The sequence below is a fragment of the Neoarius graeffei genome, chromosome 9 (genome assembly GCF_027579695.1).
Source record: "Neoarius graeffei isolate fNeoGra1 chromosome 9, fNeoGra1.pri, whole genome shotgun sequence".
Classification (NCBI taxonomy): domain Eukaryota; kingdom Metazoa; phylum Chordata; class Actinopteri; order Siluriformes; family Ariidae; genus Neoarius; species Neoarius graeffei.
Window position 1 is genome coordinate 8373364 of NC_083577.1, and position 18483 is coordinate 8391846.

The window sequence follows — 18483 nt, forward strand, 5'->3', positions numbered from 1 at the left end:
TGAACGAAAGAAAGAGAGGAAATAGGAAGCAAAAGGAATCTGAAAAAATTGAGATCAATTACTGAAGAAAGGAAGAAGAGATTTTTGAGAGAGAGAGAGAGAGAGAGAGAGAGAGAGAGAGGGTTTGAAAAATAGATAAAGAGATTTAGAGACTAGAAGAGAGGTAAGAGAGACAGTGAGGTGAAGGTGATGTATGAAGAGGCTGGGAGTGATTTAGTGTCACTCTGTTTCTGTGGCTGAGTGTCCGAGATCATCGTGTTGGCTCTGTCGGCTCCACAGCACCGTGCTGTTCTCCAGTGAGTGAGCGTGATGGGGTTCAACCCGAGTGTGTGTTTGATGGGAACACTGGCTGAGTCCAAAACATCACATCTCAATATCACTAACATGAAAGCATTACATCAAGTAAACAAATGAAAATGAATTGAAACATTCAAGTTTATCTCTCTCTCTCTCTCTCTCTCTCTCACACACACACACACTGAAAATGGGGCTCCTGGCAGCATTTCACAGAGTTGCGTCATGTTTAAAGCTTTGAACGCTCATTTAGGGATTTACACTTTCTCTTTCTGAACAAAGCATGAGTTCAACGCTGGCTGAAAAAAAAAAAAAACCCTCATCACCATCACTACTCACATCCATGAACTCCACATTGGCTTTGGGTCCCGTCGCTTCGTTCAGGATCTTAATTGCCACCGGGATCTTCACCGTCTCACCCTCAGGTACCCAGATCCCCTGAGGAGAAGGACAGCATTTAGACATTCCTGCAGATCTGACATGGCACATCTGAGATTAGATCAGAGTTCATTCAGGGTCATGTAAAACACAAAAACAAAACCAGACTAGAGCCAGAACAACTGGATTTCCATTAACATTGTGGTTATGTTTCAGCTCCAGCCTTATTCCTGTCTCTGGTTCCTCATTGGGTGATCACAGATTGCCATGGACCTTAGTCCCACCCCCATTGGTCAGACTGTAGCTTCTAGATTTCCATATTATAGCGACATAACTGCAGAGATGGTTGTAACTCGTATTTTTTAGAATTCCAATTCCATAATTGATTGGTTGGTTGGTTGGCTGATTGATTGGTGACTCTCAAAAATGGATACCAAACCATCCTTCACTGTCAGAAACAGGGCTACAGTAGGAGTCCATTTCTATTCCCCCAAGGTACAATCTACACTAATGTATATCCCTAGGGCTCATTACTGGACCTCAAGGTAACCATGTGTACCTTTTATGGCCAAAAAGTTACATATATGTTCCCAATCAGTATATAAAGGGTACTTGGAGGGTACGGCCTCAGTGACAAGCATTACACCTCTTTCCTCAAGGTATAATGATATATCCTGGCAAAACCAGTTCTCACTAGCGTAAGGCATTCCGTCAAACTAATAATAAAAGACTGACGATTGTTGCATTTATATTTGGAGAGAATGTAATAAATGTTGAGATGATTATGTGAACTGACCAAATGTCTGTAAATTCTGGCGATATTAGGAAGGGATATTGCTGTCTATACACACATTGTCTTTCCAGTAGCTAAGAAAATGGCGTACTGAGTTCTCAGTAGTTACAAATAAAATATCAAAGCTGAGAGGATTTTCCGAGAAATGGGATTTCCCACATATGAGAGTGCTCTGTTCTGTGTTACTACTATACAGTATATCTACACAGGGACAGAAAATACCAGCCAGGGTTTATATACAACCCCGATTCCAAAAAAGTTGGGACAAAGTACAAATTGTAAATAAAAACGTAATGCAATGATGTGGAAGTTTCAAAATTCCATATTTTATTCAGAATAGAACATAGATGACATATCAAATGTTTAAACTGAGAAAATCTGTCATTTAAAGAGAAAAATTAGGTGATTTTAAATTTCATGACAACAACACATCTCAAAAAAGTTGGGACAAGGCCATGTTTACCACTGTGAGACATCCCCTTTTCTCTTTACAACAGTCTGTAAACGTCTGGGGACTGAGGAGACAAGTTGCTCAAGTTTAGGGATAGGAATGTTAACCCATTCTTGTCTAATGTAGGATTCTAGTTGCTCAACTGTCTTAGGTCTTTTTTGTCGTATCTTCCATTTTATGATGCGCCAAATGTTTTCTATGGGTGAAAGATCTGGACTGCAGGCTGGCCAGTTCAGTACCTGGACCCTTCTTCTACGCAGCCATGATGCTGTAATTGATGCAGTATGTGGTTTGGCATTGTTATGTTGGAAAATGCAAGGTCTTCCCTGAAAGAGACGTCGTCTGGATGGGAGCATATGTTGCTCTAGAACCTGGATATACCCTTCAGCATTGATGGTGTCTTTCCAGATGTATAAGCTGCCCATGCCACACGCACTAATGCAACCCCATACCATCAGAGATGCAGGCTTCTGAACTGAGCGCCAATAACAACTTGGGTCATCCTTCTCCTCTTTAGTCCGAATGACACGGCGTCCCTGATTTCCATAAAGAACTTCAAATTTTGATTCGTCTGACCACAGAACAGTTTTCCACTTTGCCACAGTCCATTTTAAATGAGCCTTGGCCCAGAGAAGACGTCTGCGCTTCTGGATCATGTTTAGATACGGCTTCTTCTTTGAACTATAGAGTTTTAGCTGGCAACGGCGGATGGCACGGTGAATTGTGTTCACAGATAATGTTCTCTGGAAATATTCCTGAGCCCATTTTGTGATTTCCAATACAGAAGCATGCCTGTATGTGATGCAGTGCCGTCTAAGGGCCCAAGATCACGGGCACCCAGTATGGTTTTCCGGCCTTGACCCTTACGCACAGAGATTCTTCCAGATTCTCTGAATCTTTTGATGATATTATGCACTGTAGATGATGATATGTTCAAACTCTTTGCAATTTTACACTGTCGAACTCCTTTCTGATATTGCTCCACTATTTGTCAGCGCAGAATTAGGGGGATTGGTGATCCTCTTCCCATCCTTACTTCTGAGAGCCGCTGCCACTCCTGGATGCTCTTTTTATACCCAGTCATGTTAATGACCTATTGCCATTTGACCTAATGAGTTGCAATTTGGTCCTCCAGCTGTTCCTTTTTTGTACCTTTAACTTTTCCAGCCTCTTATTGCCCCTGTCCCAACTTTTTTGAGATGTGTTGCTGTCATGAAATTTCAAATGAGCCAATATCTGGCATGAAATTTCAAAATGTCTCACTTTCGACATTTGATATGTTGTCTATGTTCTATTGTGAATACAATATCAGTTTTTGAGATTTGTAAATTATTGCATTCCGTTTTTATTTACAATTTGTACTTTGTCCCAACTTTTTTGGAATCGGGGTTGTATATATATATATATATACACACACACACACTTTTTTTTAATGTGATTGAGACTCGTGATTATTGTAATTTCAGTCACTTACCTTCCACCCAAGCATGGCTGTTCTGGTGGGTTAGCTGAAGTTTTCAATGTAATGAAGTTTATCAATCCAATTTTTTGGACTGATGTTTATCAATACATATTTTTTTTTCTGAAATAATTTCATTTTCCAGCTTCAATCACTTCTTCTGGTAATCAGTTTAGTTTCCAAATTCAATTCAAAACACAAAAGTCCAGTGGAGGAAAAATTGAAAATAGTCAAAAATTTTCAGATGGCATGCACTGTTGTGATGAATCACTTTGGACAGAGATATAATGAACATTTTTGTCCATTGGCAAAAAAGAAATAACAGAAAAGTGAAATGTTTTCTTCTTCGATCAGGGAAAAAACTTACCTTTGCACAGAACATTTTTCACAAGAATCGATGAGTTTATGATTGGAGATGTGAACTATCTCTGGCCAGTGCAGGGTTCATATGTGATGTCAAACGGCTGGAAGTGGAACTGAAATAAAATGCTATCGAGACCACTGTTCTATCGAGAACAGGTTACGCGACACTACTTTATTTTGTCGAAAGTGTTGGACTTCAACTAATATTTAATAAATGTTGACTTAAAAAAATAGAGTTTTTCACTAGCTCTAACTATAGTTCGTGGTTTTCAACCATGGGTTCAAGTCACGTATTTTACCATTTAAAGTTGCATTTTCTTTGTGGTTCCGTCAGATCTTCCATTTCGTAAATAGTCTCTCTATTATATGAGTCAGTAATAATCACCTTGTAAACGGTGCCAAAGGCTCCTGCACCAAGAACCTTCACCCTCTTCAGTTCCGTCTCCTTCAGTATCCTGAGCTGGGCCTGATTGGGTGCTGCACCACTCGGGGTCAGAGGCTCCACCAGCTGAAACAACCACCAGGGAAAATCAAATTTGCTTTGAACATGTTCTCATCTCAGTTACTCAGACCTCCACCCGCTATCTGGATACAGTCCATTACTGAAAAATCATTGTGTTACAGCTTGTATGAAACCAGATGACAGTCAGTGACAGTGTGAATCAGAAGATGAAGCGCTATCTAGAAAGAAAAAAAAAAAAGTCAAATTAACTGCGGGGTGCAGAGATTACACATTCAAGTAATTAATTAGGTCTTTCTTCGCCATGGTGTGATGAGAATTAAAATGGGAAGAATGACAAAAGCCCGAGGGGATCAAAGAGAAGCTAAAATATGAGAATGAGGCAGAGATAAAGGTGGAGGAGAATAAGGAGTTTCAGGAACAGAGTCAAAAATGGAGTAGGGGAAGAAGATAAAGATCAACCTGATAATATTGCAGCAAGTGTAAGATAAATTCAGAGAGAAGAGCAGAGGAGAGAAGGGATGGCGATGGAAATAGCCATGGAATTTATTGTTTCGAGGAAAAGCATAGGCGATGACCAAGAGGTGTGAAGAGAGTTAAAACAATGCAGAAGAAAAGACAGTGAAAGCAAAGATACATTTCTCGGCCCTAATCAGAACCATGAGTCTTTTAAAGGAAAAAAAAAAAGATAAAGACAGAGAACATGGAGGACAAATCAAAGATGTGCACATACAGTAAGTGGATGACTACAGGGAGCTGTCCACTAAAGCTGGTGCTGAAACATGCTGGTTGAACATCTGAGATGCTTTATGTGTTTATTCACTGCTTTCAGATAGTCAGGAAGAGAATACGGTGCAGCGATAAAATGAAACACACGAAGCCAACGAAAGGCATCTTTGCAAAATCCGACATAACAAGCCAGCATAACACCCTCGAGGAAAGTGCTATCTACCATCTTCTACATCCTGTACATGAGCTCACAGATGCACACAATTGGCTAGTGGTGTTTAGTACAAAAAAAAAAGGGTGAATTTATCTAATATGTCTTATTGGAACTCAAATATAAGATTATTTAACTTACTTTTACTCATTTCAAGCTTTAAATTTTCTTACTATCTTCTTCCAGCTGTTCCCTTTCTCAGCAGATCTGTTCCACATATTTGATTTGGCAGAGGTTTTACACCAGATGCCCTTTCTGACGCAACCCTACCTAATCTATCTGGGCTTGGGACTGGCACTAAGTCTGCACTGGCTTGTACAACTCCACTGGCTGGGTATTTTACCTAATCTACATATCTTTGAACTGTGAGGGAAACAGACACAGGGAGAACATGCAAACTCCACATAGAAAGGCCCCCGTCGGCTGTGAGGTTCAAACCCTGAACGTTCTTGCTGTGAGGCGACAGTGCTAATCACTACACTACTGTCCCACTCTTCTTCTTCTTATTATTATTATTATCTTGCCCATGATGGAGTAAACGGGGCAAGGTATTCTAATCAGTGCAGTTTGTTTGTTTGTGTGTGTGTGTGTGTGTGTGTCTGTTAACAATCTAGCGTCTAGACAGTTGCATCGATTGACTTCAAATTTTCAGGGTAGGTAAGTAATGGTAGCCTAGTAAACTAGACCCACCCGCCTAGCGGCCAAAAATATTTTTGCCTACGAGTGGGTCTAGCCTCGGACCAGATCAACAACACACCCCGGGCATCAAATCGTGCCCGCCAATCACAATGCAAGGTTTTTGTTTGGATTCTTTGGGCGGGCTTTTGCAGGAGTAACGACAAGGCTGCGCGACGCTGGAGAAAGCACAACAGCGATGGCTAAGGCTATTGAACAGCACTCGTTTGACTCCACTTTGGAATCAGTTTTAGAAGAATTAGACTTGGAGTTTTCATTGAAACATGAGCAGGAAGAGGCTCTCCGCTCATTCCTTTTCAAGAAGGACATTTTCGCTGTTTTGCAGACTGGCTATGGCAAAAGTCTGATCTACCAGCTGGCTCCGCTGGTAGCCAAAAGGATGGGGCTAAGTGAAAACCCTATGGTGGTAATCGTCTCGCCCTTGGTAGCCCTAATGAAGGACCAGGTGAAGGAGGCAAACAATTTTGGACTCACGGCCATGCAATTGGGTGTCGATGAACCAGCGAAGATCCGAAGGGGCCAGTGCCAGTTGGTGTTCGGCAGTCCGGAGGCATGGCTTTTACAAAAGAATTGGCGCGACATGTTGGGGACCAAAGTGTTTCAAGACAACGTCCTTGGAGTCGTGGTGGATGAGGTTCACCTCATTTACAAATGGTAAGAGGCATACTCTTAACTACGCAATAGTAAAGTGTGTGTGTAAAGTATATTCCTAAAAGATGACGGCGATGCTTGGTAACAGTTACGCTTGGCCCTTAGCTATTGCCAGTACAACAGGCCGAATGTCGGGACTGCTCCCTTATTTATCCTCCTCAGTTTACGGCCTTTTAATGTTAACTATCTGAAGCCTATGGGCGAAAGATGCAAGATGCGCTCCAATGGTGTCCCTCTCCACATGCTGTTTGTTTACCCTCCCCCACTGCTTTCTGTCGCTCTGACTACATCACAGTCACTGTTGCGCTGATTGGTCAGAGCGTTGGACTATATGCACAGAGACAGTTTGAAAGACAACGGGTTGTTCCTACCCACACCCTTCGGAAATGTCTACGACCGAGACCAGACTAAATATTCACATAGTCTGGCTTGCCAGGCTAGAGTAATGGTCCATAGATTACCTGATTAAATTTTGGGGGTAATCGGGTCGAGGTGAAGGTCAAGGTCACCAGAAAGATCAACCTTTCGGTCAAAATATCATATTTTCCATTAGAGCTCAAAAACAGTTGCTGATAGACAAATGTTCACTATTCAATCTGAGCTTGAGTTTGACCTTTCCTATATGCTCATAATAGTAAACATCTGTCTATCGGCAACTGTTTTTGAGTTATAATGGAAAATATGTTACTCTGACCGAAAGGTTGACCTTTCTGGTGACCTTGACCTTCACCTTGACCTGATTACCCTTAAAATTTAATCAGGTAATCTACAGACTATTTCCTACCTACCCTGAAAATTTGAAGTCAATCGGTGCAACCATCTAGATGCTAGATTGTTAAAAGTCAGACACACACAAACACACAAACAAACAAACAAACAGACAAACAAACAAACAAACAAATCACACTGATTACAATACCTCGCACCGCTTACTCTGTCGTGGGCAAGGTAATAATAATATTGTCAATCAGCTCCAACAGTTGTTACTGACATTAGGGTGAGAGTATCCCCCTCCTACCCAGAGAACTGGCATAGCCAATTTTGCTCTCTTTGACTCCTGGCCATGGAAGGCTGGAGCATCATGAGGAGTCGAACTCATGATCTCCTGACAATAGCCCAAACACCGGGCAAATCACATGCATACAAGTGTATAAAACACCTTTGTATGATGTAGTGTTACAGTTTCCCTTCACTGGAACAAAGAAGCCCAAACCTGTTCCTGCACGACAACGCTCCTGTGCACAAAGGACAAGAGCTCCATGAAGACCCGGTGTGTCTTCTGTGCCGGTAAGACTGGAGTGGAAGAACTCGAGTGTCCTGTACACAGCCCTGACTGAACTCAACCCCACTGAACACCTTTGAGATGAACTGGAACACCAACTGCACTCTAGACGTTACTCCTCATCTGACATCAGTGTCTGATCTCACTAAAGCTCCTGTAGCTAAATGAACACAAATCCCCACAGCCACGCCCCAAAATCTAGTGGAAAGACTTTGCAGGTTATTATAGGAGCAAAAGGGGGAATAAATCTGGAACGGGATGTTCAACAAGGACATGTCGGTGTGGTGTGATGGTCAGGTGTCCATACATTTCTTTCAGGGGGAAAAAAAAATCTGAAATGGTGACATGCTGCAGCTCGCTCTCATTTCTGTGATTTCATTTTCATTTTATTTTATTTTTCACATAAAGTGCAGTGAATGAATTCATCTAGCATGAGGTAACAGCTGCAGGGGCAATGTGGGGTCAAAGCCCTTAGGTAACATACACACACACACACACACACATCAGTACAGATAAAAGGCTGTGATGTTGCTTGTGTTATTGGAGAGAAGTGAAAAGAGGTTATGGAGTTTTCTACACACTGGACGTCTTCTCTATGTGTGTGTGTGTGTGTGTCCGTCCCCTCCACTTCAGTGAGGGATGAAGTGTGTGACAGGACTTCAGGCCAGACCACACAGCTGACCCCTTGCTCCTGACACCTCTGAATATTCCCGTGATGAAAGGAAAGTCTCTTTGAAGTTCATAATGTTCGAGTTCCTTCCTTCCTTCCTTCCTTCTTTCTTTCAACAGGGCAGTATACAGCTAACGGAGACTTGCACTCCTCTCTTGCTCTTTGCTTTGTCTCTCTTTCTGTTGGGCTCTGACATTGTTCATTCCTTCCTTCATTCATTCCTTCTTTCTTTATTTTTCCATTTCCCTTCCTTCTTTCTTTCTGTCTGGCTGTGTGTCTTTCTAAAAATACACAGCTAAATGAGACCAGACGAGACCTTCTCTTCTCTCTTACTCTTGATATTTTCTCTCATATTCTCTGTTGAGTTCTTCCTTCCTCCCTCACTTCATTCCTTCCTCTCTTCCTCCCTCACTTCCTTCCTTAATACATGATGATACACAGCTAAAGGAGACCCGCTCTTCTCTCACTCAAAAAAATAACTTGCTCAGTGAACGTAATAAAATCTCATCTTATCTCATTATCTCTAGCCGCTTTATCCTGTTCTACAGGGTCGCAGGAGCCTATCCCAGCTGACTACGGGCGAAAGGCGGGGTACACCCTGGACAAGTCGCCAGGTCATCACAGGGCTGACACATAGACACAGACAACCATTCACACTCACATTCACACCTACGCTCAATTTAGAGTCACCAGTTAACCTAACCTGCATGTCTTTGGACTGTGGAGGAAACCGGAGCACCCGGAGGAAACCCACGCGGACTCGGGGAGAACATGCAAACTCCACACAGAAAGGCCCTCGCCGGCCATGGGGCTCGAACCCGGACCTTCTTGCTGTGAGGCGATGGTGCTAACCACTACACCACCGTGCCGCCCGTAATAAAATTCTGGAAAGTATTTCCACCCAAGTAAAACGCGTTAACTTAGCCAGAAACAATTTTGTTGAGTGACCTAAATGTCAATTGTTACATGTTAGAATTAGGTTCATGTAACAGACACCCATGTTGGGTTTTTGAGTGCTTTTCCCCTTTATCTTTTCTTTCTCAACCTTATACTTTGTTGGGTTTTTACATCCTTCCTTTCTACCCTTCTTTCCTTCCTTCCTCCTGTTTTCTACCCCATTAATATTCTCTCTTTATGCCCCTTTGCTCTTCCTTTCTTTATTTCTCTCACCCTCCCTACATCTCTCCCTTCCATCAATCTTTCCTACTTCCCTCTATCCTTTTCTATGACCTTCCTTCCTACATTCCTTTCTTCCTTCCTTTTTTCTCCTTTCTTTCCTTCCTTATTCCCTCGCTCCCTCCTATTTCCTTCCTTTCTTCCTTCTTTTCTTCATTCCTACCTCCTTTCCTTTCAACCATCTTCCCTCCCTCCTTTACTTCGATCCAATCCTTCCTTCCTTCCTTATTCCCTCCCTCCATTCTATCCATCCTTTCTTCCAACCAGCATACCTCCTTCCTTTCTTTTCTCCCTTCCTTCCTTCTTCCCTCCCTCCTCTCTTCCCTCCTCCCTCCCTCTCTTCCTTCCTTCCTATTCTCACCCTCCCTCCTTTCCTTCCATCCAATCATTCATTCATTCCTTATTCCCTCTCTCCTTTCTATCATTCCTTTGCTCCTTATTCCCTCCCTCCCTCCCTTCTATCCCTCCCTCCTTTCTTCTCTCCATTCCTTCCTTACTTACTTGCTTTTCTCCTTCCCTCCCTCCTTTCTTTTGTCCCTCCCTCCTTTCCTTCCATCCAATCCTTCCTTCATTATTTCCTCTCAACCATCTTCCCTCCCTCCTTTTGTTTCTCCCTCCCTTCTTTCCTTCCATCCAATCCTTCCTTCCTTTCTCCTTCTTTTCTCCTTCCATCCCTCCTATTCTCACCCTCCCTCATTTCCTTCTATCCAATCCTTCCTTGCCTCCTATTCTCACCCTCCTTCCTTCCTTTCAACCATCTTCCCTTCCTCCTTTCTTTTTCCCTCCCTCCTTTCCTTCCATCCAATCCTTCCTTCTTCCCTCCCTTCCTATTCTCACCCTCCCTCATTTCCTTCCATCCAATCCTACCTTCCTTCCTGCCTTCCTTTCAAGCATCTTCCCTCCCTCCTTTCCTTTCTCCCTCCCTCCTTTCCTTCCATCCAATCCTTCCTTCTTCCCTCCCCCTCTCTTCCTTCCTTCCTATTCTCACCCTCCCTCATTTCCTTCCTTCCTTCCTTATTCCCTCCCTTCTATCCTTCATTCCTTCCCTCCAACCATCATCCCTCCCTCCTTTCTTTTCTCCGCTCCTTCCTTCCATCCTTCTTGACTTGCTTTTCTCCTTCCCTCTCTCCCTCCTTCCTATTCTCCCCTCCCTCCCTCTCTTTGTTTCCTTCCTATTCTCACCCTCCCTTCTATCCTTCCTTCTTTGCTTCCTCCCTTCCCTCCTATTCTCACCCTTCCTTCCTTCCTTCCTTCCTTCCTTCCAACCATCTTCCCTCCCTCCTTTCCTTTCTCCCTCCCTCCTTTCCTTTCTCCCTCCCTTCTTTCCTTCCATCCAATCCTTCCTTCTTCCCTCCCCTCTCTTCCTTCCTATTCTCACCCTCCCTCCTTTCCTTCCTTCCTTATTCCCTCCCTTCTATCCTTCCTTCCTTACAACCATCATCCCTCCCTCCTTTCTTTTCTCCACTCCTTCCTTCTATCCTTCTTGACTTGCTTTTCTCCTTCCCTCCCTCCCACCCTCCTTTCCTTCCATCCAATCCTTCCATCCTTCTTCCTTCCCTCCCTCTCTTCCTTTCCTTCCTATTCTCACCCTCTATTCTATCCTTCCTTCTTTCTTTGCTTCCTCCCTTCCCTCCTATTCTCATCCTTCCTTCCAACCATTTTCCCTCCTTTCTTTTCTCCTTCCTTCCTCCCTTCATATTCTCACCCTCCCTCCTTTCCTTCCATCCAATGCTTCCTTCCTTTCTTGCTTTTCTCCTTCCCTGCCTCCCTCTCAACCTTCCTTCCTATTCTCACCCTTCTTCTTTTCCTTCCATCCAATCTTTCCTTTCCTCCTATCTTTCCTTCCTTCTTTCCTTTCAACCATCTTCCCTCCCTCCTTTCCTTCCATCCAATCCTTCCTTTCTTCCTCCCTCCCTCCCTTCCATCCTTACATCAAATCCTTCATTCCCTCCTATTCTCACCCTCCCTTCTATCCTTCCTTCCTTCTTTCATTTCAACCATCTTCCCTCCCTCCTTTACTTCCATCCAGTCCTTCCTTCCTTCCTTCCTATCCTTCCTTCCTTCCTTCCTTCCTTCCTTCCTTCCTTCCTTCCTTCCAACCATCTTCCCTCCCTCCTTTCTTTTCTCCCTCCCTCTTTTCCTTCTGTCCAATCCTTCCTTCCTTCTTCCCTCCCTCCCGTCCTTCCTACCTTCCTTCCTTCTTCCCTCTCTTTCATCCTCCCTTCCTTCCTGACTTACCCCCCCACCTCCCATTGTTCCCATTATTCATCGTTCCTCATGCATTCCCACTGGCCTTCTGGCACTACAGGACTCCGATGATCCCGAAGAAACACTCCTCAGTTCATGATTGAGTTCCTTTTGCATGTCTGGTGTTTATAAGCTTTTTCATTGCTTTTCTGCTTAAACTGTATTATTTTTATTTTCCTTTGTTTATTTAGTGACACTTTAATCTAAAACTAATTATAACTGCGACTGAATACAGCGAGCATTTGAAGGCTAAAAACCCAACAGCATCTCCGTGGTGGAGTTGGGATTCAATGTGGTTTGATATTTCAGACACTTCACTGGTTCTTCTCCACACACTCCAGCTCTGCAAACAGCTTTTCCTGGTGTGTGTTATGCTGATATGAAGGTTTAACTGAAATGATAATGTCCTTACAGGCTGTTCCTTTACTGATGAAAGCTTGGCAGTGACTGGAGATGTTGTTGAGTTCTCAGTACCACGCTGTCTGTCACTAATCATGAGACAGATGGTACCATCAGTGACCACATTGGCTGCTGCACAAGCTTGAATATGTTGCATTAAATTACTTTCTCTCTAATGTTGCAAGCACATGTCCGAGCAAAGGAACGGAAAAATACAACTGCAGCTCAAAATACATGGGATGGCATGGATGTGGACACCTGACCACCACAGCCAGATGCAGTTCTTCTCTAAACGATTCCACAAAGTTAGAAGCACACAGTTGTGTCGAAGATCTCTGTATGCTGTAGCTTTACAATTTCCTTAAGTGGCTCAAACCTGCCCCAGCATGACGATCATCAACGAGCAGGTGTGAGAGTGCTGTCAGGGGTGTACATACTTCTGTTCCTGCTGATATGTACAGTATACTATCACAAAGCAGTAATCCATGAGAGGTCATGTGTAACAGAGATTTCATCATGGTCAAGGAAGTTCTAAGGCATTACATGAGGTGGAGTATAAAACCTCCTTACACATGATAACACTCCTCAAACACACGCCCTCAAGTGACCTACTGCTTTAAAAAACAAACAAACAAACAAACAAAAGGTGACTAAACCATAATGATAAAATCCAGGGCTTAATAAATACTTTAATTTATTCCTAATAATATTCACAATCATGAACAATTCTTTCATGAGGGATTAATCTGTTAATTTTAGATGAGTTTCCTCTTTCTTTCTTTCTTTCTTTCTTTCTTTCTTTCTTTCTTTCTTTCCCTCCACTTGTCCTCTCCTTTTCTCCCCTTTTTCTCACCAATCATAAATATTCTGTATTTATACCCCGTTGTTATTCCTTCCTGCATTATTCCTTACCTCTTCCATATGTCTTTCCTTCCTTCTTTCTCTCTTTCTTTCCTTTTCTTCCTTCAATCTATCTTTCCTCCTTATTTCTCTCCCTCCTTCTATGCCTTACTTATTTCGTTCTTCTTTCCCTCCTTCCTTTCTTCTTGCCTTCCCCTTATGCTCTCATTTTCTCCCCCTTTTCTCACCAGTCATTAATATTCTTTCTTTATGCCTCTTTACTATTCTTTCCTTCATTTATCTCATATGTCCTTCCTTGATTCTTTCTTTCTTTCTTTCTTTCTTTCTTTCTTTCTTTCCCTCCCCTTGTCCTCTCTTTTCTCACCAGTCATTAACATTCTCTCTTTATGCCTCTATTCCTTCATTTATCTCACCCTTCCTCCTTTCCTTCCTTCCTTGCTTTTCTTCATTATGTCTATTTTTGTCCCATTTCCCTCCCTCCATTTCTTTCTTTCTTTCTTTCTTTCTTTCTTTCTTTCTTTCTTTCTTTCTTTTATCCTCTCTTTTTCTTCTCCTTTTCTCACCAATCATATTCTCTCTTTACCTCATTGCTATTCCTTCCTTCATTTCTCTCACCCTTTCTCTCTCTTCCTCTCTTCCTTCCTTCCCCCCTCTCATTTTCTTCCTTCTATTTTTCCTTATTTCCCTCCATCCATCCCTTCCTATGTTATTTTTCCTTTCTTTCTTTCTTTCTTTCTTTCTTTCTTTCTTTCTTTCTTTCTTTCTTTCTTTCTTTCTTTCCCTTGTCATCTCCTTTTCTCCACCTTTTCATACCAATCATGACTATTCTCTATTTATGCCTCTTTACTATTCCTTCCTTACTTACTTATATTTTTCCTTCTTATTTCCCTCCCTCCATCCCTTCATCTTTCTTTCTTTCTTTCTTTCTTTCTTTCTTTCTTTCTTTCTTTCTTTCTTTCTTTCTTTCTCTTTCTTTCTTTCCCTCCCCTTGTCCTCTCTTTTTCTCACCAGTCATAATTATTCTCTCTTTATGCCTTTTTGCTATTCCTTCCTTCCTTCCTTCCTTCCTTCCTTCCTTCCTTCCTTCCACCCTCCCTTACCTCTTCCATATGTCTTTCTTTCTTTCTCTCTCTGACATCACATTGCTGATATTCTGTCTCTGAATTTCACTTCACAAAGCCACAGAAAAAAAAGGACGGAGAGAGGCGGAGCCACGTGATCTGTCTTTATACGGATTACAAGACTTGAGTGGACTTTAAGGTTTTACCATTGTCCCTGAGCTCCATCTCACTGCATACAGTATGTCCTCTCTTCCCATTTCTCTGTTTCTCTCATAGCCTGAGGCTGATGAAAAACTTCCTTGGCATGTCAGAACCCAGCAGACACACAATGAAAAAGACGAGATAAACAGTGAAAAGAGAAGACAGAGAGGCCTGAGGGTCTCCTTCAGTTCCTCTAGCAGGGTCTGTTCCTGTTAGAAGAGCCCTTTCTCTGCTCTGTGATCTCATGCAGAGTTGTTTTAATGAATCCTGTGCTGCTGTAATTAGCCGGAGATTTGGGGGCTGAACAGGAAATGTTTCAGGGTTTTACAATAGATGTGCCAAGGAGAAAGATGGTAAGAAAGAATAAAAAAGACACAGAGATCTGTGGAAAACAATTCTGGGCATTACATAAATAAAAAACCCTGCATTCTGTCAAAATTCTGAGAAAACAAGTCAAAACGTTAAGATACTATCTCATAATTAGGAGCTAAAAAGTCAAATTTAATAGAACAAGTCGTAATTATGAGGTAAGTCATCATTTTGAGATACTGTTGGTATTGTTGGAAGGCATTTGTGTGCACAGACACTAATGGTACTATCTCACATTTATAATTTTATACATCAAAACAATGACTCGTTATTACATCATTATCACTTAATATCTCAAATTATGAAACAGCATCTTCAGATTATGATTTTCTATCTCAATTATGGCTTACTATCTCATAAACGACTTCATACCTTATAATTGAATTAGTCTTGTGAAATTATGAAATACTAGTGCGAAAGTATGGCTTGCTATCTCATAATTGATGGCACCTCACAATTATTACTTACTATCTCAAAATGATGACTTGGTATCTTGAATTTATGACTTTGTATCTTAAAGCTATGACTTGTTATCTCATAATTATGGTATGATCCTTAGTTTCCAAAAGTTATGAGATAGTATCTCAAAATATTGTCTCAGTACCCCACAATTCTTACTTAGCATCTCAAAATTATAACTTGCTATCTTGAATTTATGACTTTGTATCTTAAAGCTATGACTTATCTCATAATTAGGATACGATCCTTAGTTTCAGAAAATGATGAGATAGTATCTCAAAATATTGATTCAATATCTCATAATCATGACTCAGTATACCACAATTCTTACATAATGCCCAATAATTATGACTTATTTTCTTGAATTTAAGTGGAGAAAAGGAGATAAGCTATTACTTATCTCATAATTATGATATGGTTCTTTGTTTCCCAAAATTATGAGATAGTATCTCAAACTCATGACTTAGTATCCCACAATTCTTACATAATTATGACTAAATACTTAACATATGATTTAGTATCTCAAAATTATGGCTTTATATAATTAATATGATATGGTATCTAACACTTAAGACACATGCCATAATTATAGCACAGTATCTCATAATTATAACTTAGTATCTCAAATATTACATACTGTCTCATAATTATGAGACAATACACAATTATTTATTTATTTATTTATTTATTTTTTTTAAGTAGCAGAACTGGGCTTCCATGGAAATCAGAGGTAGTCAATGACAGCAAGAGACACTAAGTCAGAAAATGAGATATGGTTAGAGTGAGTAAAAAGCCGTACACTGTCTTACCTCCGTCTCCAGGAAGCGCCTGAGTGCTCTTTTCTTTTTGATGCTTTTCCTTCTCACCGACACGGCCACGCCCAGTGCCACAATCACCACCACGAACAAGCCGCCGATGACCCCTGCTGCGATCAGAGGAGTCCTAACAGACGGGGATCAGTGTGAAATATAAGTTATACAATAGCTTCAGTTTATGACTGACATCAGAGATGTGATGTTCATGTGATAAGGTACTTTCTTAGCAATTTACAACCCGAGTGAAATGTTTAAGGTCCTATAAAGTGTTGTCTGGCTCTTCCGTCATACGGACATGCTTTCTTTGCAAATGAATCTTTCTGAAGGAGTCAGTGATGTGAATGAGTAGGTGTCATGTTGTTAATAATACCATGATGAACCTGTCAGACAAACAAACTTCAAACTGCCTTATTTTCACTGTATTTATTGCAAATATGAATCATTTACACAACTGCAACTGCACCTCTTCATCTTGCACTGTGTTCCTTGGGAATTTAAACCATGTGACAGATCATGTGACACTTTGCTTGCAGACAGGTGGATCTTAATCAACTAATTACGTGACTTATGAATTGTTTGGACCAGCTCTTATATAGGGGTTTCATACGAAAGTGGGTGAATAACTATGCACACTCAAGATTTCTGATTTTAGCTCATCTAGCTGTAGGCCAGGCTGGATGAGCTTATGCGATCATGTGTCATCCATCTGTCATCATCCATCATCGTTGTCTGTCCACAATTTACAAAAATCGCTACTCCTCCAACAGGACTGATCAGATTTTGATCACACTCACATACAATGTTCAGAGGTGGGTGTGCAGAAAAGTCGTCAAGACAGTGGTGCCACCTGTCATATTTATGGGCGTCTGAAATATTTGGGTGACTCGTCACATTAAACGTGACTCTTCGTAAACTGCTGGGATATTTTCACTGAAACTCACCCAGAAGACTCTAAAGACATATTCCAACAAGAATTGTTCACCAGATGGCGCCACCTGCCATGGATGAGGCTACAGAGGGGTTACATGCAAATTCACGAAAATCATGACTCCTCCTACAGGAGTGATCAGATTTTGATCAAACTCATATGGAATGTTCCCCAGGGTGGCGTGTATAAAACTTGTCAAGATGGTGGTGCCACCTGTCATATTTAACATTTTAGGGGCGTTTGTAATTCTCGGGTGACTCGTCACACCAAACACAACTGTTCATAAACTGCAAGGATGTTTTCACTGAAACTCACCCAGAAGACTCTAAAGACATATTCCAACAAGAATTGTTCACCAGGTGGCGCCACCTGCCATGGATGAGGCTACAGATGGGTCGCATGCAATTTCATGAAAATCACAACTCCTCCTCCAGGACTAATGGGATTTTGTTCAAACAGTTATGGAATGTTCCCCAGGGTGGTGTGTATAAAACTTGTCAAGATGGTGGTGCCATCTGTCATATTTAACATTTTCTGGGCGTTTGAAATTTTTGGGTGACTCATCACACCAAACATTTCTGTTCGTAAACTGCTAGGACATTTTCACTGAAATTCACCCAGAAGACTCTGAAGACATATTCCAACAAGAATTGTTCGCCAGGTGGCGCCATCTGCTATGGATGTGGTGACATGGGGTCATGTGCAATTTCACAAAAATCACTACTCCTCCCACGGGATTGATCGGATTTCAAACTCGCACACAACAGTGGCCGATATGAGCTACAGCTTCATTGAGTTTATTTTATTTCATCTTAATTGTTGTTTGTGTCACAATTAAAAAAAAAAAAAAAAGTGGTAGATATGTTGTGTAAATCAAATGGTGCTAACCTCCCAAAAAATCCATTTACAGTTTCTCCTAAACTATGAGAGTGTCACTTCAATTTATTATACGCTTTATTGTACCGTATATGATACTAAGACACCTGATCAATAAGGGCATGGATTTTATTAATCAAGCGCATGGAAGTGTGGGTGATGTAGTTTATAGGCAGTAGTTCTCTTTCTCTCTCTCTATCTCACTGCCTCTGTCACTCTGAATAGAACAAAGACACTTCCCGTTCACACACTTCCGGATTATCTATTGCCGAGATGAGAATCTGTCTGGTTAATTCACTATTGATTGGATGCAGAAAGCTCCCATCCGTCACATGCCTACACACACACTGAACACACACATCAGCACTATATAAGATGATCACTCTACACTTAGGCACATAAGCATTTACTAGTTACATTTACTTTGTAACTTGCAGCTTGTACTGAGCACGATTTTTCGTTCCGAGTGTATTGCTGGGGTTTTATGGCCTGTGCGTGCATTTCTATAAAGATCACACGGCACTTTAGCTTCAATAAAATGATGAGTGGAAGAACGCCAGGTAAGGTGTGTTACTGAGATTCTAGAACAGCCTCCTAATGTAAAGCAGACTAATGATCCAGAGTATCCTGAGCAGTCAATCAGCTCAACACCAA

General features: G+C 41.6%; 1 protein-coding gene across 3 annotated transcripts in view; it reads right to left on the minus strand.

The window, feature by feature from the left end:
- Nucleotides 1–18483, minus strand: part of LOC132891447 (receptor tyrosine-protein kinase erbB-4-like) — a 962854-nt gene that overhangs the window by 133667 nt on the left and 810704 nt on the right. For all 3 annotated transcript variants that reach the window (XR_009655323.1, XR_009655322.1, XM_060928997.1), the window contains exons 17-19: nucleotides 16020–16152; nucleotides 4124–4246; nucleotides 634–732 (exon numbers count right to left, since the gene is read on the minus strand). Coding sequence is in view for 1 of the 3 variants with exons in the window: in XM_060928997.1 (XP_060784980.1) it covers nucleotides 634–732; nucleotides 4124–4246; nucleotides 16020–16152 (355 nt within the window). In the remaining 2 variants the exon portion in view is untranslated. The remainder of the gene's footprint in view (nucleotides 1–633; nucleotides 733–4123; nucleotides 4247–16019; nucleotides 16153–18483) is intronic.